At 35.8% G+C, this 23,581-nt stretch overlaps 3 protein-coding genes across 7 annotated transcripts; 2 read left to right on the top strand and 1 right to left on the bottom strand.

Moving 5' to 3' along the window:
• Positions 1-2,142: 2,142 nt before the first annotated feature.
• LOC142977327 (uncharacterized) lies at positions 2,143-22,426 on the bottom strand. Of its 4 annotated transcripts, none has more exons than XM_076121168.1 (9): positions 22,075-22,426; positions 20,323-21,985; positions 19,430-20,101; positions 19,081-19,229; positions 18,812-19,000; positions 17,128-17,352; positions 16,545-16,599; positions 16,255-16,364; positions 2,143-3,477 (listed from the first exon to the last, which is right to left on the bottom strand). In XM_076121168.1, exons 1-9 carry the CDS (start codon positions 22,249-22,251, stop codon positions 3,427-3,429), a joined length of 3,291 nt encoding a protein of 1,096 aa, XP_075977283.1. In that variant the 5' UTR covers positions 22,252-22,426; the 3' UTR covers positions 2,143-3,426. The 4 variants fall into 4 exon arrangements, with proteins under 4 accessions (XP_075977283.1, XP_075977285.1, XP_075977281.1 ...); XM_076121166.1 differs by lacking the exon at positions 2,143-3,477 and adding an exon at positions 14,393-15,621 and having other exon boundaries at positions 22,075-22,424; XM_076121170.1 differs by lacking the exon at positions 16,545-16,599.
• On the top strand, positions 3,742-12,305 carry LOC142977328 (uncharacterized). 2 transcript variants are annotated; one of them, XM_076121171.1, is made up of 7 exons: positions 3,742-3,881; positions 9,645-9,746; positions 9,961-10,156; positions 10,238-10,434; positions 10,898-10,981; positions 11,191-11,441; positions 11,529-12,305. In XM_076121171.1, the coding sequence occupies exons 2-7, from the start codon at positions 9,645-9,647 to the stop codon at positions 11,653-11,655; spliced, it is 957 nt and encodes a 318-aa protein (XP_075977286.1). In that variant the 5' UTR covers positions 3,742-3,881; the 3' UTR covers positions 11,656-12,305. The 2 variants fall into 2 exon arrangements, with proteins under 2 accessions (XP_075977286.1, XP_075977287.1); XM_076121172.1 differs by lacking the exon at positions 10,898-10,981.
• LOC142977329 (uncharacterized) lies at positions 12,489-14,198 on the top strand. Its single transcript, XM_076121173.1, has 3 exons — positions 12,489-12,601; positions 13,280-13,378; positions 13,521-14,198. Exons 1-3 carry the CDS (start codon positions 12,543-12,545, stop codon positions 13,981-13,983), a joined length of 621 nt encoding a protein of 206 aa, XP_075977288.1. The 5' UTR covers positions 12,489-12,542; the 3' UTR covers positions 13,984-14,198.
• Positions 22,427-23,581: the final 1,155 nt, after the last annotated feature.

The raw sequence follows: 23,581 nt of genomic DNA, 5'->3' as shown, positions 1-23,581 counted from the left end.
TAGTGTACGCATAATAACTTTGAGAATATGGATAGTAATAAGTTATTTGATAAACACAAGGTTGTTTTAGATAGCATTTGACCCCATACCTTAGTGATGAGTTGAATCAGAATCATGAGTTGACTCTAGTACCGGGCCCGCCCTCTGCGGTCGATATAAAAACCACTATGGGGACGTCAATGATGGTGTGCCAGTTCCCAAGTTCCGTTTACAGTGAATACGTACTAAAAGTGATAACTGACTTATAACTCAATATGCGACTCTCAGAAATAGATACGGACTTGAAATTGCTTTCAATACGAATTCAAATGACGATGTTTTGTATAGTTACTTAACCAGGTCATTTATGTTTACTAACAAAGTAAGTTGGCATCAGTTAGGTATTTGACTGATAAAGAAAGCAAATTATACCACCTAAATACTTAAAAGAGAATGCTAGATACTGCAAGTGAATAAGTAATCGATGATTAACTTGATTTATTCAAGTAGATACACTTAATCAAGTAATTGCGCGATGATTATCGAAACAGCTCCTCATATTTGGTTCAGTGGAGAAGAGAAGTAGGTAGGCGAGTCGAGCTCGCATTCCAACTTTACAGTTACCCTCGAATGGCCGTAGCTTACATGCAAATTGACAAATATTACCGGACACGCAGCTCTACCACACTAGTTCGAGACTTGGCCACAAACTATTTGTTGTGCATCACTTCCGATATACATATTTTCGAACCACCAAAATTGTTCTCAACTACTGGAAACACAATTTTCATTAAGTTACATTAACTTTTTAAAATATGTAGAACATGTATTTAATAAATAATAAACATTTGAATAAAAACAGCACAAGCGTATCTATGTTGTATGAATCTAAACTTAAACCAACCATATCATACAGATTTTCCTCTGCCACAATAATATAATTGCGCCATGCTTAGACGGCTAGTTTTCATATACATATAAATTGTACAGAGTTTACATTTTATATTTAACCCTCTACTTACTCCGAGGTCACTTTCTATGCATCGAGAAAGTTATTATACCTACGTTTAAATCGTGAGATTACTCTATTATTAAGAATCTTCATTGAATCATACTCGTATATAAAATTTTAAATACAAGATTGAAAAGGATACGATGGTGTAGAATGTAGTACTTGATAAGTGGGATTTCCCGAATAAGAAAGTGAAATGCAATCAAATGAGTCACAGCCTCTCAGCGCAGGTCAGTGATCTGACGCTCGAGTCCTCCGCTCATAACGATTTTGCGACCCCTGATACATTCTTCAAGGAACATTGCGAAAGTAAACGTTCTGTTTTCCTTGTATTCCAACTTTCTATCTTATATTATATGTCGCCGGTTCAACTGACTCCTGTAACCTGTTTACGCGTATATAAAAACCACTTATTAGCCTCAATAAGTTCATTATGAATCGACCTCTATACCGAGTTGCAAGGAGTTAGCGAAAGTAAAATTATTTTTTACTCGTATTCCAACTTTCATTTTTAATTTGTTTTACTCATTAAAAATAAGAATACATATCATATTTGAATACGGTGCGCTAACTGTACCTAGCGTAAAACATTTATCTTATTCTTAATTAACTTGCGTATAAATTATCTAAACTCACCACGGAATGTGCAATGATAATTTTAATTCTTTAATTTTATGAGACTGTTTAGGATTGGGAGTAATTAAAACTCAATATTTTAAGTTGGTTTCATCATTTATTTCTTAAAGCATAATAATAGACATACTAGTGCGCCCCACTATTCTACAACCGGATGAGACAACATAATCAAAGATTTAGATCAACGCACATTGACGGATGCAACAAGAACACTGCTGCTGATAAAACTTGATCTATATTTGCGAATGTTTTAATGAAACTAAAAAATACTCACAAATATTCTCAGATGTAGTCGCCAACATGTACCTGTAATTGTAACATAATTAATTATAATATTCTATTTTCTAAATATCTCCCTTAACACGTAATTAATTACAATGCTAATTACCAAACTAAGGCGTCAAGCTACACAGATAGTTGGCCAAACTCAACAAATTGTGTGTCAGCCTACATCCAACTTAACACTTATCTACAGCAGGCGTATTGATTGATCGTGAAATTCTCAATTTATATTCGTTAAACCTTTCTCATAAGACAAAGTTCTCTAGTGAGGCCTAGATAATGTTAATACATTCCATGCTTTGTTGTTAAATGTTACAAGCTTAGCCATGCTCAGTTACTATCACGAGTATATTTATTTGTAGGTCGCTCGTAGCTTACGATCAGAAAATCGTTTTTCTTAGTACGAGCTTAGGAAATTCTTATTATCAAAACAGTAGACCGGTACCGGCGTAGATGATATTATAGAATGCAGATCTTCTTGAATTTGATTCAAGAAGACAAAGACCACACCAATAAAACCTCGGACAATGGCACATTGGATAACACATCAAGTTACCATGACCAAGCAATTAAATGATTGCAGTGATTAAGTACTTGAGACAGCGTGAGAAGAAATGGTAGAATCTAGCCCATTGAGTCGAGGCGTTACCCGCTTCAGTTTCCACGAGACACATCAGCTTTACTGAGAAAACTAACTGATAAATACCACAATTTGATTCAAAGCTGGCTGAGAATTATGTGAAGGAATGGCGGTAAATGTACCGCGGATTTATAGCGACACATTATAAGCATTACATTTCATGATCTAAGTTCTATAAATTGAACTGAACAACTAAAGAACTTCATGACGATTCTGAACTTTTTGTTCAGGTTAATGAAGGTATCGCGACCTGCTACAAATCTTTTAACGTTTTGTTTTACGTTAAGCAGAAAGAGGTCCAAGACTAATAACCTCGTCCTACCTCGCTTGAGCTAGCTCTGCAATAAAATATACGCCTCAACACATAAAAATTAAATAATGTTATTATACTAAGTTCAAAGACATAAAATAATATTAATTTAGGAAACATTGCAGGTCTGTGCAGTTAATACAAATTATGAAGAGAAGTTATGCCCTTTAGTATAGTAAACAAAGGTTAATATTCTACAGTCCCTGTTTGCTGAAGGCATAAAAGCAGATTCGAATATGATAAGAAGCGAATCGCTATTTATCAGGTGAAGTTGTATTGTATCAGGTTAAATGCCAACGGAAACCTAGACCTTAGAATCGTGAGATCGTTTCGAGTTATGGCGGTCTGGAGGCATATAAAAGCCCAAAAATTATAGGTATATACTTTGTAGGGATTAATGTTAAAAACAAATACAAAGATCTTTCTCCAGTGGTGTCCAGTTGAACAAGTTTTCAAAATTATAGATGAAAATAAGTGTCAATAAGTTTTTGTTCGCTTACGGTTTTTCTGGATAATTGGGTAGTAAAATATTTTTCTACTTACCAATACAGACGTCTTTACCTTACCTTACCTGGTTTTTTGAGACTTTACCATGGTGGAAACAAACATTTTGGGTACCTGTAACAAACAAATATCCTGGTTAAAACATTATTTTTGTCTTCCAAAAATGCTCGTAAGCATCACAAAGATTTGTTACGTTCCCAAAAGGAATGCCGGCGCAAACATGGAATACGCGTTTGGTTCGGTAACCGAATGTCCTTGACAAGGTTCGACCGGGAACAATCCATGCAACGGGATGGGAACAGGTTGGACACACGGACAGACGGACCGACTAGCACAGTTAGCCCGTTGCCACCATAACTGGGTCATCATATATATATAGTGAAGTTCAAGGCGCAACACTCATTGCAAGTTAAACTCTCGCACAAGCAACACGCACTTTCACCGGTGACGATAGAGCAACCTCGTGGAAGATAACGTGAATCAGTGTTACAGTGATATACCTCCAAATTCCAGATAAGGTAAGAGGTTTTTTGAAGGTCTATCCCTTAAACAGTGGAATATATTTAAGTGTTCGTGTAATAACCGTGTGAAAGTTGACCGGGACGCTAATGCTTGCAAGTGACCACGTGATATTCATAGATAAGAGTGTCTCACAAGTGATTTGGTGATACAAAATTATTGTTTATTCAAAACAATTCAGATTTGATTAATTTATTTTTTCTAAGTGCATCAATATAAATTGTATCGAAATTGCTGTGAAGTCACTTATACATTTTTAGGACCCGAATTTTATATTTTGGTAGTAGATAAATAAAAAAATACTAAAACGATGGCTTCTGCATTTCAGTGCATGATCAAAATATTTTAAGGTGACCATTTATGTTAAAATTCAATACTTTTAAAGAAAGTGAAAGAGGTTCCTTCTAAGTGGGTACTTATCTCTTTATTCGAAATATTTGATAACACTCTTTGTCAATTCCCATGTAAATAAGACTTAAACAATGAAGTATATTATGTGTCCTCCAATAATTCGCATATAGCTTAAATTTACTTCCGTTGGGTAAAAGGTACATCCCAAATTTAAATCTACAATAACACAAATTGTTTTTACTCATATGAATTTATTATTCGATAGCAGTAAAATAATATTGAAAATAAAGAAAACTTATTGATTAAATATTTATTTATTATGAAACAGAGTAAAATAGAAGAAAGTTTAAAAATAAAAGAGTAACGCGACGAAAACAATGAAAAGAATTGAAAATCGATCATTACAACAAATTACGGTACAAAGAACGCTTGACTAAAATTTCACAGCTATTATGTGTCTTCCACACAACATAGCTCGTCTTAGTCATGTAAATATGAACCTTCGCTTTCTAAAATGTGAAAATGTTCGCATAATACATCTCAAGCTGAAATTCGTCGCGGGTAATATAAAGAATATAGACAGACAATACACTCTTGAGTAACTAATTTGACGTAACAATAGCAACTCTGCCATTAAAATAGCTCTTTATTAAAAGATCTCTAGTGTTTAAACCGTTACGAACACTAAAGTTTTTATTCACACATTGGATTTGCGATAGACTTGCGTTACAAATGATAATCAATTTAAAATTCTCATCCGGTAGCTTGTTTAATTGCACTATTCTTCAAATAGAGCGAGCTAATCTATTTATCGTGAAACAATATTCAAGTTCACTTCATAGACAAGATGAAAAGTATGTCAACAACAAGAATTTACTTTCTTTTCAAATAGTTTATTAAAAACACTTGATCAAACAATCAAATATTAGATGCAGACTGTGAAAGAGGGGAATTTTCACATGTTTTATGTCATCCGTTGTGTACTTCAGTCAGTCAAACAGTCTCGAAAGCCGAAATGTGTTTATTTTCTGCAAGCACCCAAATATTTTTTGTATTGAAATTTCAATCAATCACCAATCAGTTAGACCTCAAAAAAGTATATTTTCCCTTATTAATATGGTAATGACATATTAAATCGACATGAAGCATGCAAGAAGTCCATTCTTCAAATAAATTGATTTAATTTGCTGCTGCTGCATTTCTTTTAATTCATTGGTAGAGCAGGTATACATATACCTACTTGACGACCTTTCTCAAAAGTTGGTAAACAAACAGAGATCTTGACTAGTGTTATGATACTGGGTGACAGGTTCTTTAAGTAATTAAAAGTCTTGAAACGTGCGCCGGCGCTGTGTTGAAAGTAGCGAGGAAAGCTGCTGCGATCGGAATGGCCAATAATCCGCTTGCGTGCCGGCCGCCCGGTCCCGTCGCTGCGTTTCTCGCAAACTCCAACATATATTAGAATGTAATATAACGTATTACCAGAAATTAAGGCATGTTATATCACGATGTTTAACGCTTCCACGTTCTTGATGAATTGCTTACATTACATAGCACCGCTAGAATAAATTATTAAGTCGTAACCAATTTTATCACAAGCGCTTAAAGAGAGACCCGTAAACAGCGGAATTGATAAACATAAGAAACTTAAAAATTTGAGTCGAACATTTAAATTAAACTAAACGAAAACAAAAGCAAGTAATGACTTCATACTAATGATTAATATTTTAAGTCGTCATCTCAGGCGCGTCAAACGAAATGCTTAATACACTCACTCATGTCCAAAAAACTTTAAAGTGAAAGTTGCCGGCGGACGTGAGAGGCAATCTCGTCATTCACCGGCATCGTTGGGTAATCGAAATGATTTTAAAACGAAAATTACATACCGGCTCATCGCCGCAGGCTTCGTTCGACCCTTTCGGATGTGTACAGTGAAATTCGTTTCTTTTTCTCGCGCCCATACTAAGATATAACATCAAGTAGAGAATGGTATACATTTGAAAGTACCTCCCCATGAAGTCAGATACTTATTAAGCAAAAAGCACATAATCTATTGGGATTTAGATCGCTTTCTAAGAACATCAAAAATCCCATAGCAAATAAACCTTTCTGTAGACGACGTGCATTTGTATATACCGAATATAATTTGCTTGTGATTTTTTAAGATGAGTCTCATACTGGCTCTTTCATTAAGATGTAAAGCATGATTGGCACTATTCGTAGTCAAGTAGTAGGCGTCGACCCAAATTGAACATGTGCATCTTGAATCAGGTGTACCGTACGATTGATCCGCATCGAGAGCGCAATAACGGTGTGCGCATGCGCCTACGGATCACTGTTTATAGAGCAACACTATACTAGCTCATCATTACAGCTATAACTAATGGTGTAAACCGATGATGCATGGCTATCACCGCAAGTAAAACGTTACTTTAAGAAAATGTTATCAATTTTATACCTGTTTACGGTTATGTATTCAAGACGGTACCGCAACTGACTTTTCGTGTTAACTATATTAAATAATTCAAATAAAAAGAGAGATCATAGAAATTATATTTTTATAGTGAATCAAAAAAAAAAGTAAACGTTTTGTACATTGAACACATTTATTACGTTTAGAAATGTTCAAGCATAATACCCAATCATGTAACAAAAGTAAATTATATGTAAGTACTGTGTTGGTCACGTAGTATTCAACCATGTATGTTTATTACGAGTGAATAAATTTCAGTCCACGCTCATATCCGTGAACGAAACACGCACGCTTGTAGACTTACGGATGGTTTTAGAAAGCGCATTGCACGCTGGACCGGTCACTGAGCAGGCGAAAAAAGCCAAAAAAACGCGGAAGATGATGAAACATTCTATCCGATATAACATTTTTGAAGAAAGAATGTATTTAACGGGTATCTTAGTAATAAATATATACTCAAGAAATATTTCAGTCGACAACATAAACAAAAAAAAATAAAGCAAAGAAAAAACCGTTCGCGTGTATCACTCAGTCGTATAATACCGATGTACGAGTATAAAGAAAATCATATGAATGAAACTGTCGACGCACGCACATGAAGAAAATTGTCAAATGGATGGTGAAATTTGCTTCTCATTTTTCCACGGTGAATTTCCGATGAAAGTTGGGAGCTGGTCACAACGTAATAGCTGGTCTGAGTCCTCGCTCCGAAATTAGAAAAACGTTAACCTTGCACGGCAGTGGCACACACGCGACCGGACCGCGTGGCTTTCTCTCATCGCCATGTTTGCCTGCGCCAGCGCCTTGCGCTACACCGTTCTGCGTTACTAAGCAATGTCATTATTTTGTTTGATATTTAAAAATATCCGCATACGTAATAACATAACAAATAAACACACGATTTATTTAGTGACTTTACGTAGTTTAAAAGGTAAATCATATTTAACCCGTGAACGTCCGTTGCAGATTAATTACATTCTTATCACAAGTCCAAAAGGATAAACCCAACTATGATATTTACCAACAACGTAATTTATTTTCAGATTGTTTCAGATTGAAAAGTAAACATAATGAATGGGCAAATAGTTACCTAGCATAAAAACAAAGTTAAATAGCGCGATAAATATTTTTTACCCATAAGAAAAACTATGGTAAATATAAAAACAAATTTAATGTAGGTCATGTAGGTCATCTCGGACGTGAAGATCCGCAACGATCGAAAGTGAGGTTAGTTTCTCGTTGCGACAAGTTCAATCACCTGCACCGACGCCGCAGGGTTACTGGGTTATGAGGGCGTCGCCACCTTAAACTGCACGTAAATCGACTTGATGTCGAAGACACGACAACGGGTATCAAAATTTGACCGCGTTAGAAGAATCTACAAATAAGTTCCGCAGATCAGGTCTACGACACAATTCAAACCAAAAATTTTATCTTTAGCTGCAAAGTGTATGGGATGTGTATGGGGATTGAAATTTTGAGTACCTACATAACACCTACTGACGACTCACACATACTTACATTTAAAGCTTATAACCGATATGTACTGTATATATACTGTCGTTGTCCTATACGTTGCCGTTATTACATAAATAGCATGGTATATAGCGGTTTACCAGTAAATGTCGCCAACAAAGCATACATAAAACATAAATGATGACGACGCAAGTCTTGCGACAACAAATTTCTCCAGAGAGAATCTCGACGGACCCGCTGTCACCATCGACCGGTGCGCCTGCGTCGCCGGCCAGCTACAACAAATATATACGCATGTAACTTGTTCCGTCGACTCGCACACAAGAAGCGTGATTTAACTTGAAACTCTAATAAAATTAATGTTTCAATAATAAAGTGTCTTTCTAACAACACGCTATCATGAAGGTATGCGTGACACAACTAACAGTTTTGTCATAGTAACACCGGAAGACGTGGCAGGTGTAAATAGCTCGCATTTATCGGTCGAAGAAAGTAGACCGTTTGTAGTGATTCGTGACTAGCGGACTGTTGAAATTTACGTCAATTTATATAACTAGCACCTTATTAAGTCTGGTAAGAGGTGACATCCGAACAACAGTTACCAAAGACCGGGTTACCTTCATTCGAGGGCTGTCGGACACGCTTGTAACATACATCTAAGCCGGATAGCAGTATAGTCAAGCCTTAGTAAATAAATACGTATATATTTCAATAGAGTCAGAGACGTACCAAAGTACTATTTAGTGTTCTTCAAAAACAGGGTCGCAGTTAATAGCATATTGTTAGTAGATAATTAAATTTTCCCGTGCATGGATTATACTTATAAGAATTAAATTGTGTATGTTATATTAAACGCAAAAGGACAAAAACTTCCGCTATTGCGTTCTTTAAACGGGTCTTCGGTTTCTGCTTCTGTGTGACCTGGGGAATGAAGTTAAATATACTTAAACATCTAACCTGTATAGGAACAGACGTGGGCCCCTCCTTTTACACCGCACGTCATACTTGGTTATGAATTGAAAAATAATTTAATAGACAAAGCTGCACAGGGAAATACGTATGCTATATGTATCGAAATAGTCTCCCGTGTAAATCGTAATTATTTACGATTACTACCCCATCTTTACCAATGCAGCTCAAAATATACCCAGTATTATAATATGCATCTTAAGCATTAAGACTTTACTTAACAAATTACCGAGAAAACGTCAGTTAATAAACATCCTCTAATTAAGACTCGAGCATCCTCGTAAAAATACAGAGAAGGCGACGCAAGGGGCCACTTTCTAAGCAACTCTAAAAGCAGGCAATCAATTCGCGCGAATCACTCACTTTCTAATCGACGTCCATTGCGCGAGAGTACAATTAAATTATTTTTATTTCGTACAGAATACTAATGTATCTACAGTTAAAAATTGATTTTGAGAATGTTGTTGTTAATGTACTTATTATTTGTTAACAGATGCATCACAAGGTGACGGGTTGGGCGCTTCTGGCGCTGATCAGCTCTTCGACTATTCTCCACACAGTCGCGTATCCTCAGCATGTCCCTCTCATATCACAGGTATCTACGAATTATTTTATCTATCGCTATATTTTTTTAACTAAGAATACTTACTTCAGTGGTAGATAGATGCGGGCGCATGATATTGAAACTCGTATAGATAAACTGAGATAACAGAGTTCGATGAAAAATGGCAACGACCTAAACATGAAAAATGTGTAAAACAAGATAAAAATAGAAAATACTTAATAAATATATTTTAATTCTTTTTCAGGCAACAAGCAACGTCAGAACACATAGTCCTCAGTACTACAGCAACTCATTACCAGTGCCCCAACATGAACAAGTGGCTCAAGAGCGGAAATTTGCCGAAAAACCAAATGCATTGAAAAAGGTCGCGCTGGATGATCTTGATGAGATACAAACCAATTCCATTTCCGATGGTGGTTTCTCCTGGTCGAACATGCTCGGTATGATCTCACATCATAAAAATTATTACAATCGGATCCTTTGATATGATATAAACTGTTTGTATTCTTTTTTACTTCCAGGTATGCTGATGCAAATGATTTTCAATCCTGGCACTACTGGGCCCAACAAGAGTGACAACCTGGACACAGACACCGGATCACCCTCTCCTTGGGCTAACCTGTTCTCGATGGGTCTCAAAATTTTGACCGCAATCTTGGGCGGAGGAGCTGCAAGCGATGGTATTGATAAAGTAGACAACGGCTCATCTCCTATGCAGGTACTTATTTTACATTTTCTTTTATTCTTCCCTCAACGGAAACATAAATTAAACCTATTACACTGCATAAGCTTAAAATTATTTTAAAATGTACAAACAGTCAGTAAAGCTCAAAATATTATTAATAAAATTTATCCATACTGATCCACTAACATTGTTTTGTAGATATTCATTGAAACTAGATTTTTTAGAATCACTCCAATGTCTGTAAAAAGCACCACGTAAGTTGACCCTCACCTGTAGCAGGCATCATCCATTCCGTAGAATAGAAAGCCTTAATTCACTACAAATAACTAGAACCTTCAGGTCCGGGGATCACCTCAGCGAAAATTTCACAATTCTTCTTCTTGTATTGTAAACTAAGAAATGCAAAAACATATTTTTCCTTGAGGTTTTTCCTTTTACTGGAATGTAAATAGTAAATTTTGGTTACGGAGACGGTGTTGCTTCTCGCTTGCTTCAGGGTATATTGGCTGCGGTTCTGTCGACGATGCTCGGTGCAAAAGATCCCGACCAGGTCGCCTCCATGGCAAAGCAGGCTGGAGAGGTACGCTACCCATCCTTCCTTGTCCTTTCAAACTATGCATATTAGGTTACCACTTTCCATTTGCAAGTTTTTTTCTAGTCTTGAAACCACCTGAATGAACTTTCAAATTCAAATTCAGAACTCACCAAGGATGTAAGGTTTCTTCTCACGTAACCAACCTTTTACAGCGTTACAAACAATTAATAATATTTTTTTTCTCTTTTCCACAGTTCATCAACATCGTTGTAAATCTTCTGGATGCCCTGAAGACTTCGTTCTCTCACAGATCATTGGCCGCACGTTCCATGGGCCGCAAAGACTCAGTCAGTGACGCCGCACTCGCTGGTATTGCTATGCTCAAAACATACGTAAGGTCCTTCGGCACCAATGACGACAAATGTCTGCAGAAGTATGTGTGCGACGCCAATAGTGAATGTTCTGATGACATCGGTCCCAAGAGTGTGTTCTGTCAATTTGGAACGTGAGTATCCAGTCTGCTAATTATAACCTATGAAGTTTTGCGACAATTAAACAAATACTTACATATTTACTTTTAATTTCTTTATAGCTACGCAGCAAGTTTCGTATTGGAAAGGCAATCCGCTGGCACCTTCGACGATTTCTACGAAGCCGGTCGACGAGGACGCTCTGGTGTCGACTGTCGCCAGATGTATTTGCAGTGCAATGAAGTTTAATGCCAACAGAAAATTCCGCCAAAAATTATTTAGTGCGACTTCAAAATTAGTGATAACCCCCCTTGATCTGTTTCCAAAGTTGATCTTATATGATCAGGCTAACACTCAAAATTAATATCCCAGTTTCGAAATTCGTTGTTATATTAATATGATGTAAATGCTTAAATAGTCAGAAAAATAAGTTTGTTTAAAGTGTTGACCGAATTTAAGAGGATACACGTACGAGTATTATTTTAACTATTGACGCCATGAACTACGTTGGCATATTGTGCTCCAAGCTCATCCCATCGCACTGATGAAACAGCGTCAACTAGTGTTTAAATAATTTATTTAAATTATTTATTTATTTTAACTTATTTTAGAATTAATTGAGTAAACGTTTTGAAAGTTACATGTTATACAGTCCATTCCATGAATCCTTAGAAATGAGTATTGTATTAGTATTTGTGTGATTGGCACATTGTTTATTGTATAAACGATGAAATATTCCGCCAGTTTCTCGATAATTGACGACTGATGTAAAAAGTTTATGTGATATAAATAAATATTTATATCACCTAATAGTTAGTATTTATGTATATTTTGTGCGACTGAGTGATTGAGGACGTCCTTGTGTGTTTGTGATGTAAAATAATAAATAATAATATTTATTCAATGTTTTTCATTCATCTTCTAAGCCGTTTATGTGATTGTGGAAAACGCTTATCTTGCGACATATAAAAGAATGTTTTCTAGAAAATAACACGAAAATACCGCAATAATAACTTCACATAATGGCCCAGGCAAAACTAAGTAGAGCGTATTATGCACTCACGGGCGCTTGCGCATTTCTGCGTCAGTCAAACCTTGACATTCGTTGACACAGTGCGCCTCAGTTGACTGCGGAGATGACTTTGGAAAATCTACTATCTCAAATAGGCTCCGGGACCAAACAGCTCACAGACAGGTCAGTAATCTTTTAAAGGGCTGCTCACTTTTAAGATAAAAATTGGCTGAAAAAAGATACTGTTCCAAAATCAATGCTGTAATCTCAGGACCCACTAACTGGGCCAAACGCAAAATAAGATTTTAAAATTATAGCAAGCAGTTTTATGTTAAGTTGAAATTTCACTTCCAATCAAATGTCGGATAAACAACATTGACAAAGTGGCTGAAAATGTGATTTAAGGATGCACATGCTTGCCGTAGACGACACAAAAATGTATTCCATAAAGTTACACCATTCGGCGAAGTCATCCAATATTTTAGATTAAAATGTACAAATTCTCGAGCACAATTCGTGTATATTGCTAATTCACAAACCGACATGCTGCAAGTAAGACTTCAAACTCAATGGATCCACTGTTCTTTCAAGTTTTTCATCTTCTAGGGATTAAAAACATCTGCTGGTCGGCAATGCCAATGTGCCTGTTTTAATCACAAATATGCTGATTTATTATTTAAGCAACTTAGCTTCATTAGTTCCAGTGGTGACAAACGTCTTTACGATAATCTTCTCATAGCCCACTTATTTTTGAGACGTTTATTTCGATTAGAAACGTTTCGATCGCGTCCCATGTACATTCCTAAAGTTGGGCATAAATATATTCTCAAAAATGATGATGATTTTGTAATTTATCTATAGGTATTCGGACTACGCGAGCCCAGTCCACGACCATGACCACGTGTTTTACGCATATGAACCATCAGCGCCTTCGCATGGCCACGTTGCTACCTCCAAACAGTAAGTTAACTTAATGTATTTAAGAAAAATAAATTAAAATACGATATAAAATACTAAAGAAAACAAAGTTAAGTTTACAAATAGTTCAGTGAACTGATCGAAGCACTTGCACTTCATAAATATTTTAAACGTTTTGTTTCAGTCATTATGGAGGTGGTGGTCATAAAAGCGGTGCATCAATGTCGGCGCTAACATTGCTGGCGTTTTTATTTTTCCTGCACATTTTACAGCAATGTATTAAGGATCATATGACAGACATGAGCTCCACACAACCTGTAATGGTCATGACTGCAGGCCGAGAAGGCGACGAAACCATTTCAAAATCGGCATCAAATAAAGTGGATAAAACCGGAATGACTACAGCCGATGATAAAATTAATTCCGATAATAACCAAATAAATCAGAATGAGCAAAATAAGATAATGGCTACAAAGATAACTTATGATTACGATGACTCCTCAAACAAAAATCAATTACAGAAAGTTCACACAACCGCATACGCAACTAAGTCTTCTGAAGATCAGAAGTATAAATATGTAATAAAAAATAACGCGAATCGCAGTTCATATTTTTCCGGATACGTCAGTGCAATGGATGAAGAATAAAAAAAAAGGTAACCAAAGGCGGTGTGAAACAGGAGACACTGGCGGTTCACTATGAGTAGCGTGATAATTTTCGATATTTTTTCTTGTAAATGTAATATTAGAAATTAAATAAGTTTTTAGTTTAGTTAATAATTCCAAGTATTTCCAAGCTTCTGCCGGTCCAACCAAACGGTTAGAAATCGAAATATTTTCCAAACGGCATAAAAGTCCACTCTCGGATAACATATAAGCCAAAGTATTTTTTTTTTTTGGACAGAGGCTTGATTGTAAAGCAATGCTCTATTGAAGTGTGTTTTGGCAAATAGTATTTCACCACGGAGAAACAGTTTAACTATTCCGCAATGTGTTCATTAAAAACAGTGTAAAGGGTTAAAGCACACAAAGTTTTTATGTAATCTTACCATTTATTATTATTTTAACAAGTACATATTTTTCACTGTAAGAAAATTACTACAAATTGATAGAATATGTTTTTGTATTCTATAACAGTAATTCTACCAAGAATTCATGTTAACATTCATAAAACAAAAAGGATGAAATAAGCTATATATAAACTTTGTAGGTATTTCTACTAAACACTGCTCTGTACAAAACTAGATAGTCATACCAACGTTTAAAGAACACATGTCCATGTAAAAGTTATTTGAATGTTATATTGTCCTTACATTTTATTTGAGATTTTACATGCTATCAGAACTTAACTCATTAGGAGTTAATGTAAGAGAATATTATTTTAATAAAGGAAGAATTTATATGTGGCATGGTTTAACTACTTCATCTTGTAATCCCAAATATATAAAGGTTTTTCAAAAGCGTAATTGGTATCTTAAATGTACTTTAACAATTTTCCTCTTACAAAAAATAGATTATTATATCATATTTTTTGTAAGGGACATTTGACTATGAAAAATATTGTTGAATGCTGCATGGGCAATTGCTGCATCATAATATAAGAATTATTTCATGATCTATGCTAGATCTTTCTAGATTTTCTAAGTTTGTTTGTGCAACAGAATTTGCACAACAGACCACAGACCATATCGTACTAAAATACACCGTGTGGCAATAAAGTATCAAGAATTTATTGATTGCTTTGGAACTAGCAATACTTCATTGATTTTAAACATAATTACATAACATTTTAGGGCGTTTGTAGTTCAATTCATTCTGCAATTTGTATATTGTGCTTTTTTGTTATCTATTGTAAGCACTATAAACAAATCTTAAAGACACGTTTTGTGATAAAGTTATTTTAATGGAATCTGGCGGAATACGCTCGCGATTCCTCAAATTTTTCAAATGTTGTAATAGACAAAAAGAGTTAAAGGAAGACTGGCCATAATAAAATTTTACTTTTAATTACGTTTGTGTTTTATTGACAAATTAATTGCCACACCTCGTATTCTGTAATGTCCAAACTAATAATGTAAAAACATTTTGCTTTTTAATCACCAATTATGTCGAGCTTTGAACTAATACCTAATGACGCTTCACTCGCTCTATGTATTTAGTTTGAGTTAGTGCACTGGACCCCATGGTTGGGTCCGTCATTCGGTTCCAATCAGTCTGACCTACAACAAATCCGATGGCGCGCATCTTTTCTTGTTGTCTTCTTTCTTCAATGTCGGCCCACCGTACCTGTTTTAATTATTACTTGATGAAATTCGCTGTCACACGATGGACAAATACTTAAAACAAAACTCACCTTGCTTTAATTTATTACGTAAGTCTATAGATTAAAGATTAGCGTAATAATTTAAATGTGACAATAAATATTTAAAAAAATATCATAGTATTTTCAAACTTGTTTTTACGTTTACTGGATAAAAACAAAAGTATAAGAGGAAGAATCAGCAGCAACATTTTTTTCGGAAACGCCCATAACATAAGCAGTCATGGGGTTGAATAAGTTTGCTAAATAAATTAGCAGTAATTTTTGTAAAAGGCTGTCAACATTTTGACTGTTAAATAAACGTAAATGATGCATTTTATGGTAATAAATATTACCACATAACCGATATCGAATCATGTAGTAAACAGTAAAAATAAAACCGACAGAATAATAAAAACTGATAAAATTTAAAAATCCGCAATTAAACGATGAATAAAAAACGCTTCATCGAATTAATGTAGTATGCGAATAATATATTTAAACACTCGTAAATTGGTTGTCATTCGCCCTTTTTTAAACTGCTACAACCATATCGCTATGACCCGATACGTCAATTGACAAGACAAAGCAGAAATATTATGTTAAAACATTATACTTACAGTTTTCTTTCCTGGTTTGGCTGTGTTAGGTTTCCAGTCGTCTAGCTGTAGGTAGTCCTCCATTGAAAGCTGGGAGGACCGGAGTGGCTTGCTCGTGCCGTCGAGCCGGGCTGTAACAACGTACAAACGCACTTAATACATAACACATAAAGCAATCTTTACGGTCAGACGCTTATAATTACATCACCAAAATGAGTAAAACAATTTGCCGTAGCTTTCGCGACAAATAGTCGACTGATACATATCTTACAACTAAGTTATAGTATACAATAACGAGACCAATAACCTACCTAGTTGAGCGGCGTCGTCCATTTTCTCCCACTTGGATGTAAAAACGCTTTCGACCTGTGATGGGGCAGCACCTTACGACTTTAGTTACAATGCTGTAATAAAAATTGTTAAGCCTACCCTAACCAAAAAAAGAACATAATAAGGGACATTAAGTTACAGTACAAATATATATACAAATACTACAATTTGTAAATATATATAAATCATAAAAACAAAACTGAAAAAATGTGGTTGATTGTAAAGGCAAGGAATGTGAGCATGGTAAAACATAAAACATTGACGAAGTCATAGATACCACGCAGCTTCGACGGCGTTCGTACGAGGATGGGACATTGAAGAATTGTTTTATCTGATTTCAGCTGGTACTGTTCTGTCACAGATGCAAAGCGCAACTTTTACATGTAACAGTGGCTGATGATCCTCGTAATACTTGCGGGCTTCACCCAACACAAAGTAGGAAATTGTACAAAACTTAATTGTTAAAAATAGAGGGAAAGAAGGTATGGGAGATAAGTGCGCTCGTAGTCTTTGTGTTGTCTAATAAACACCAATATGTTTTTGAGGACGGTAATGAGCCCTCACCTCAGGTTCTTGTGTGTCCTCCATCACAACCTCGTCATCAGCGTCCTCCATATGAACTTCAGTAATAGCTGCACTCTGTAGCAACGTTGTGGCATCCAGCTGTATATGATGCGGCGGCGTGTGGTAGAATCGGTCTGCTATACTTTCTATTTCAGCTAATGTTCTACCGTGAATATTTCTCTTATAGCAAATCTGCGGGTCCAGTTCCATGGTGCAAATGTACACCTATAAAATTTGTTGTCTTTAAAACATTCGACTATTTAAAATCATTGAGCATCAGTAACTGAACTGATGAAGAAAGAACAGTATTATCTTTACCAAAGAGTCTTTGAAGAATAAGGCAATTTTCTTAATCGTGTTAGATAATAGATTCAGATTAGATCTATATATTTCGTTAATTATTAAAAGTGCGCGTTTCAGTTATCAATTGAATGTACAAATTTGTATGCACTTGATTTCACCACTTCTGGATAGTATTGATTAGCTTGTCAGGTAGAATAATGACAGTTTTAGGCAGAGGATAAAAATGGGACCCTATTAGTGCATTTCTGTTATCAGACATATCTCATAAACCGTGATAGTAAGGCAGTTGATCTTTTCACAGTTGATGTATTTCTATTGCTGCTATAACAAGAAGTACTAAAAACTATAATAAAATAAACGTTTAAGGGAGCTCCCAAACAACAAACGTGATTTATTTGCCGTTTTTTTTCACATGCCGTCACTCCATTGGATAGTTCATCTGACACTTATTCAAAAGCATTGAAATTAGCCCCTAAACATTTGTGACTGCTTAGGCCCAGTCTTACCACTACAGAACAAGTATCAAGATAGTTTACCAGATGGAATTTTGACTGTTGCATTCATTGATTTGCTGTCACTTTATCTTAAGGCGCTTCTAAACGGGCCATATTTTCCTGCAATATGTGGCTGCAACATAGTGGCCGGACATATTGCGAGCAACTCCAGCCATACTACGCAATATTTCAGCAATGTCCCAGACATATAGCCACACATTTTTGATATTGCAGCGAATGGCCGATATTGTTTTGATAGGTTGCCGGACGATCGCTGAGCTACCGATTTTACTGCAATGTTGGCCGGCCAGTTTTATTGTTGTTTCAGTCGCTCACTCTTGTTATGATATAGTGCATCCTTTTCTACGCGATTTATATTTATTTTATCATTAATTATTCATTTTTTTTTCAAGAATTAATTCTTGACATAAATTGTCTAATGTTTTACGCCTATTGGCGTAAGGTCGAATCCACTGTCTCTGCTTTTTCCTTTTTGATTTTTCTCGTAAAACGATATAGGCAGGTATATAGGCTGATGCGACGAGTGTCGCAGCAGCCTATATACCTACATGGAAGATTTCGTCAGCCATTGCTGCCGGTTTGTGTGGCTTGTTTAGGAGTCTGCATCATGCTCCATAGTATTTATTGCAACACATGGCTCGGCCATAGATTGCTCGGCCATCGTTGCAATAAAATATTTTTGTGATGGCCGAGCAATAAGTTGCCAATAGTGCAGCCACATATCCACTCAAACGTCCCTGGAGACTAAAGTATCCATAATTATATTACAATACCCTCCACGGACGTTTGAGGGGATATTGCAGGAAAATATGGCCCGTTTAGAAGCGCCTTTATGGTTAGGTCATCTGACCATTATAGACACATACCTGGAAATCATTCTGTCTGGACACATTCCATACATCTGCATAACTCTTAAGTGTCTCATTCACAGCATCAAAAACAATGAACGTAAAATAACCATCAGTCAAACTTCTTTTAAAAGCTCTCTTTAAGGAATTTAGATATGTTTCTTCACTTTTATGATCATACTCATATTTGAGAGTAGGTTTTTTAACCTGAAAACGAAACAGATATTTGCATAATGCCAACTGTGACTGTAAACAAATATAAATTATAATGTATTTGATGTAACTACCATCTTTCCTGTGGTAGGATCCTTTTCCTCTACCTCACCCTCTTGCATAAAATAGTCATCAATTGACATAATTCTTACAGTACCACCATGCTCAGCTTCTTTATCCCTGATTAGTTTAGCTAAATATGATTTCCCGCTACCAGGAGGACCTGAAATAACAAATAAGATTAAAGAAACTGTATATTTTGAAAGTGTCAGAGTTAGTAAGACAATCAAGTTATCAATAATAATAATCTTTGATCAGTTTTCAACCTCATATTGAAAAACAATTGAGATCATAGTGTTTCTATAATATTTGAAAATATTCTATCATAGCATCAGGTAATGATACTTAAATAATAGCACTAACCTCTAAGAATGATCACAATTTTTTCAGGCCTCATTTCACGTCCAGGGGCCTCTAATATATCATCAATCATTACAATATGTTTAGGTTGTTCAAATTGAGCTGCTGGCAAATTATCTTTGTCTCTAGGTCTTTTTGAGTAAATATCATTTAAATCACTATCTCTACTTAATCCTCTTTTTCTGGTATCTCTTTCGCGACTTCTGCTGCGATGCCTGATATCTTCTCTTCTAACATCACGGCCACGGTCTCTGTCACGATGAAAATCTCGTTCCCGCTCGCGGTACATATCGTCTCTGCGGCCGTACTTATCGCGATCTTCTCTTCTTCTGTCATCATACCTACTGTCTAGTCTTCTTCTGTCTTCGTCTAGTTTTCTGCTATCATCAATTCGCCTTCTGTCATCATCTATTCTTCGTCTGTCTTCATAGTCATCTCTAGGTGGGCCTCTTGGACGAATCTCATCGCGTAAATCATCACGTGGTGCACGTCTCTCATAGTCTCTGGAATAATAATCTCGACTATATCTATCACCACTGTGATCCATTTCCTTTTCTGTCCTTCTTGGTTTTCTTACAAATAATTCATCAGCAAAGTCTCTCGATTTTTTGACATCTTCATCTTTTGATTTGTGATTGTAATCAAACATATGAACAGGTTCAATAAAATTCCGTGCTAGAAAAAACAAAACATAAATTGTAGATATAAAAAAAATATACCAGTACTAAGCATAATTTGTTTAAATTGACCACAAACTACCTAGATCATTTATATTACAGGAATTGATAACAGTAAAAATTCATATAATATAATGCAGGGACATAAATAAAAATAACTGCCACAAAATAAAAGAGCAAAGTAAAAACATTATAGGCACTCCTTATATATTTAATTACCTTTCAATCTTAAAGGCTTGTGGTCATATTCAACTATTATAGACGGGGTAAGCATGGGTTCATCCACCCATTTAGGTTGGCTTGGAATAGGAGGGTTAATATTACTCTCCATCAAAGGATGTCGCTCTGAAAGCACTGAACCTTGAGGAACTATTGGACCTGGATGTCCCGGTGGGCCTCTAGGATACTCCATAACATTTTGTTGACCAGGCATTTCTTGTAAAAGAGGTCGCAAAGGAGCCCGCTGCCCAGGTCTTACTGGTGGTGGAGCACCAGCAGGAATATTGTTATACGACAGTCCAATGTTGTTTGTTCCATATTGGGAACTCCTATCATAATTATTATACTGGTCCTGTTGCATTTCATCCTGTCTCTCATCCATCAACTTTGTCTGGGTGGGGTGTCTAGGTCCATCCTGATTTTGTAGCATTGGGTTGTTTCCACCCTGTCTATTGTAAGGCATAATGTTTTGCCTTTGTTCATAAGGCTGATTATTGAAATTCTGGTTTCTGTATCCCTGGTCATATGGAGAGATACTCTGACTATTTCCACTATATGGACCACTTGGATTACCTGGTGCATTGTTCATGTTATCTGGACCAGCCTGCCCCCTTACCATTGAAAGAATATTCATGATTTTAGCATCTCCAAGTATATTATTTATGCCTTTAGAAATAGTTGTATAATCTGGTCCTTTACTTGAAGGTTGTGCTTGAAGATTTTCACCAGTAATGTCAATTACATCTTGCTTTACATTTGCTCCAAAAGCTTTGTCAGTATCTAAAACTAAATCCAAACCAGGTATTCCTTTCTTACTTGATTCACTTGCAAGTAAAAAGCTTGGATTTATAGGAGGAGCAGTAAAACTATCCTTTGATGGATATTTCTCACCATGTGAATATGAATCAAATCTATCTTGACTGTCAATATTAATATTATTTCCTGCAAATGTATTTTGGGGTTTACTGTATGGCTGATATTGATATGGAGCTTTGCTTTGCTCCAGATAGTTTTGGGAGTTATTTCCATAACTTTGAGATTGTTTAATATTGTTATTAGGATAAGCATTAGATGTATTGACAGGCAATGGTGGTCGCGTGTTAACATTGGCTGCACTGACTACTGCTTGAGTAGGAGGAGGGGGCGGAGCATTTCCTAAGAGCCGGGCTTTCTTTTTATTCATTTGTTGTCTTCTTTCCAAAAGCTGAGCACGGCATGCCTCAAACTTCTCTTCATACTCTCTATAAGCTTGTTTGTCAGGATGGTCTACATTATCCTTTTTCCATTTTTCTATTTCTTCTTCCCACTTCTTAAACTGGATATCAAAGAGCCTCTCTTCCTCAGCCAGTTTTTTAAGAGCTTCTGCATTAACTGAAGATGGAGACTGTTCTTGCGTATATGACCAATTAGAATTATTACCTGCTTGTGGATGTGTATTTATATTAATATTATTTCCAGTATTCACTTTCCGGGGCTGATTAGCACTCGGAGCTGGAACAGGTGTAGGTTGACTAGGAGTATGATTGTAAAGCGGCTGATTGTTCTCATGGGGCGGTGGTGGTGGCTTGTCAGGCGGTGGAGGCGCTGGAGGAGGAGCTGCATTGGACGGCGGAAGAGGGGGCATTCCACCCATTGCTTGCAAAGCTCTCATTTGTTCGGCGTACTGCAAAGAAACAATGACATTTTAATACATAGGTATCATGAGTTAATAAAATCCAAGAATGACGAATTAAATTTATACCGTGTACTAACCTTCTCTCCGTACTGACTTTGCCACTGAGCATATTGTTGTTGCCACTGCGTCCATTGCTGCCAGTTTTGCTGCTGCATTGCAGCCCATTGCTCTGCCGTATAGGATCCCACATTAATTTCAGGTGTTATCGCCATAGCCGAATTCCATTGCGCAGCATTTGGCACTGGCCAAGACATATTGCCTAATTTCAATGGTTTTCACCGTAAGTTATCGTAATTTTTGCATAAATTAAATCGCATATATGTATTACGGCATTACTGGACCAAAGCGGTCGATATTGTTCCATTTAACATGGCGGCCATTTTGATAATTATTTAGCTCGGTGGGAATGACGTTGACGTGCGCGTTGTTGTGACCAGGTAGTGATGTAAAATGTCGATTAAAGTCGAATCGATGATTAACTTTTCTGTCTTTTTTAATAAAAATACTTTTAAAAATATTACATTAATATTATTATTTGTAAGTAATATGTTACATTTGACCCAGGATATTCCCTGGATAAAATGTAACATATAGTTAAAAAAGTCCTTTAAACTATCGAAAGAGAAAAAAATATTTATCATTGTTGTGGCTTCTGTAAAGGTACCTACCTAACACAAGTCCTTATGTAAGTATGTTATTTACGGTTGTACTTCAGAATAATGTACAGCAAATTTTAATTAAAAGACAATTAAATACTATTGTAGTTGTAGTTATAAATAGTTCCATAAAATAACTAGTATACTATTACTATAGGTACTCTTTAGTAGGACCTAAGGTGCCCAACTTTTTTCTACCTATTTAATTTTTTTTATAGTGACTTTATGTACAAGCATTTTTAACGAATACAAGAGGATTTGGTACTGCAGGTAATTATTTAGATAGGTATAATGTATTCAAGGATAAACTAAAATGCTTACGATGGAAACACAACTTTTTTAAAATCAAGACAATTTTGTCAACTAATCCTACTGCGTTTTGTCATATAATAGGTGAAGTAGGTATATTGTAGATTATCAATATATATTTTTTCGAGATTGGAAGTCCTACTTCGTAGGTATTGTAATAAATGTATATTTATTATACAAGGGCCATAATTCATTAACCATGTAATTTTTCGTGTTCCTCACAGCGACTATCTGCTACTTTGAAGCTAAATTGCTCTCTTCTCTCACTATGTGAGATAAACAATAAAATAATGTAGGTACCCAGTCTGGTTTAGTTCTTATAGTCTTCTTCACATGTTACAAAAACGAGTACAAATGATTTGAGATACCATGAGAGTCTATCTGTCAAATTATCTATACTCATCCGTTGCGTTGCGTTTTATTTTTTATTTATTCACAGTAGCTTGCAGCTATATTCACAATTTATTTAGCGGGTGCAGTACATTCCATAATCCTCCTTATTGTGTTAGAGTCTCCATCAAAAAATTTGACCGATGATTATTACCTACCAGGACATATTAAAAATGTCAATCTATTATAATCGCTTGGAAAAAATGGTTTATAGAAATATCTAAATTGA

Source organism: Anticarsia gemmatalis, chromosome 12 (assembly GCF_050436995.1).
Source record: "Anticarsia gemmatalis isolate Benzon Research Colony breed Stoneville strain chromosome 12, ilAntGemm2 primary, whole genome shotgun sequence".
In the NCBI taxonomy this organism is placed as follows: Eukaryota; Metazoa; Arthropoda; class Insecta; order Lepidoptera; family Erebidae; genus Anticarsia; species Anticarsia gemmatalis.
The sequence above is the reverse complement of the archived record's forward strand: the minus strand, read 5'-3'. Positions and strand labels throughout refer to the sequence as shown.

Coding starts and splice junctions, on each gene's coding strand:
- LOC142977328 (XM_076121171.1), top strand. CDS start 9,645: ATGCATCACAAGGTGACGGGTTGGGCGCTTCTGGCGCTGATCAGCTCT. Junction 10,982..11,190: donor TGGCAAAGCAGGCTGGAGAG/GTACGCTACCCA, acceptor TCTTTTCCACAG/TTCATCAACATCGTTGTAAA. Junction 11,442..11,528: donor GTGTTCTGTCAATTTGGAAC/GTGAGTATCCAG, acceptor ATTTCTTTATAG/CTACGCAGCAAGTTTCGTAT.
- LOC142977329 (XM_076121173.1), top strand. CDS start 12,543: ATGACTTTGGAAAATCTACTATCTCAAATAGGCTCCGGGACCAAACAG. Junction 12,602..13,279: donor ACCAAACAGCTCACAGACAG/GTCAGTAATCTT, acceptor ATTTATCTATAG/GTATTCGGACTACGCGAGCC. Junction 13,379..13,520: donor CACGTTGCTACCTCCAAACA/GTAAGTTAACTT, acceptor GTTTTGTTTCAG/TCATTATGGAGGTGGTGGTC.
- LOC142977327 (XM_076121166.1), bottom strand. CDS start 22,251: ATGTCTTGGCCAGTGCCAAATGCTGCGCAATGGAATTCGGCTATGGCG. Junction 21,986..22,074: donor AAAGTCAGTACGGAGAGAAG/GTTAGTACACGG, acceptor GTTTCTTTGCAG/TACGCCGAACAAATGAGAGC. Junction 19,230..19,429: donor AATTGTGATCATTCTTAGAG/GTTAGTGCTATT, acceptor TTGTTATTTCAG/GTCCTCCTGGTAGCGGGAAA.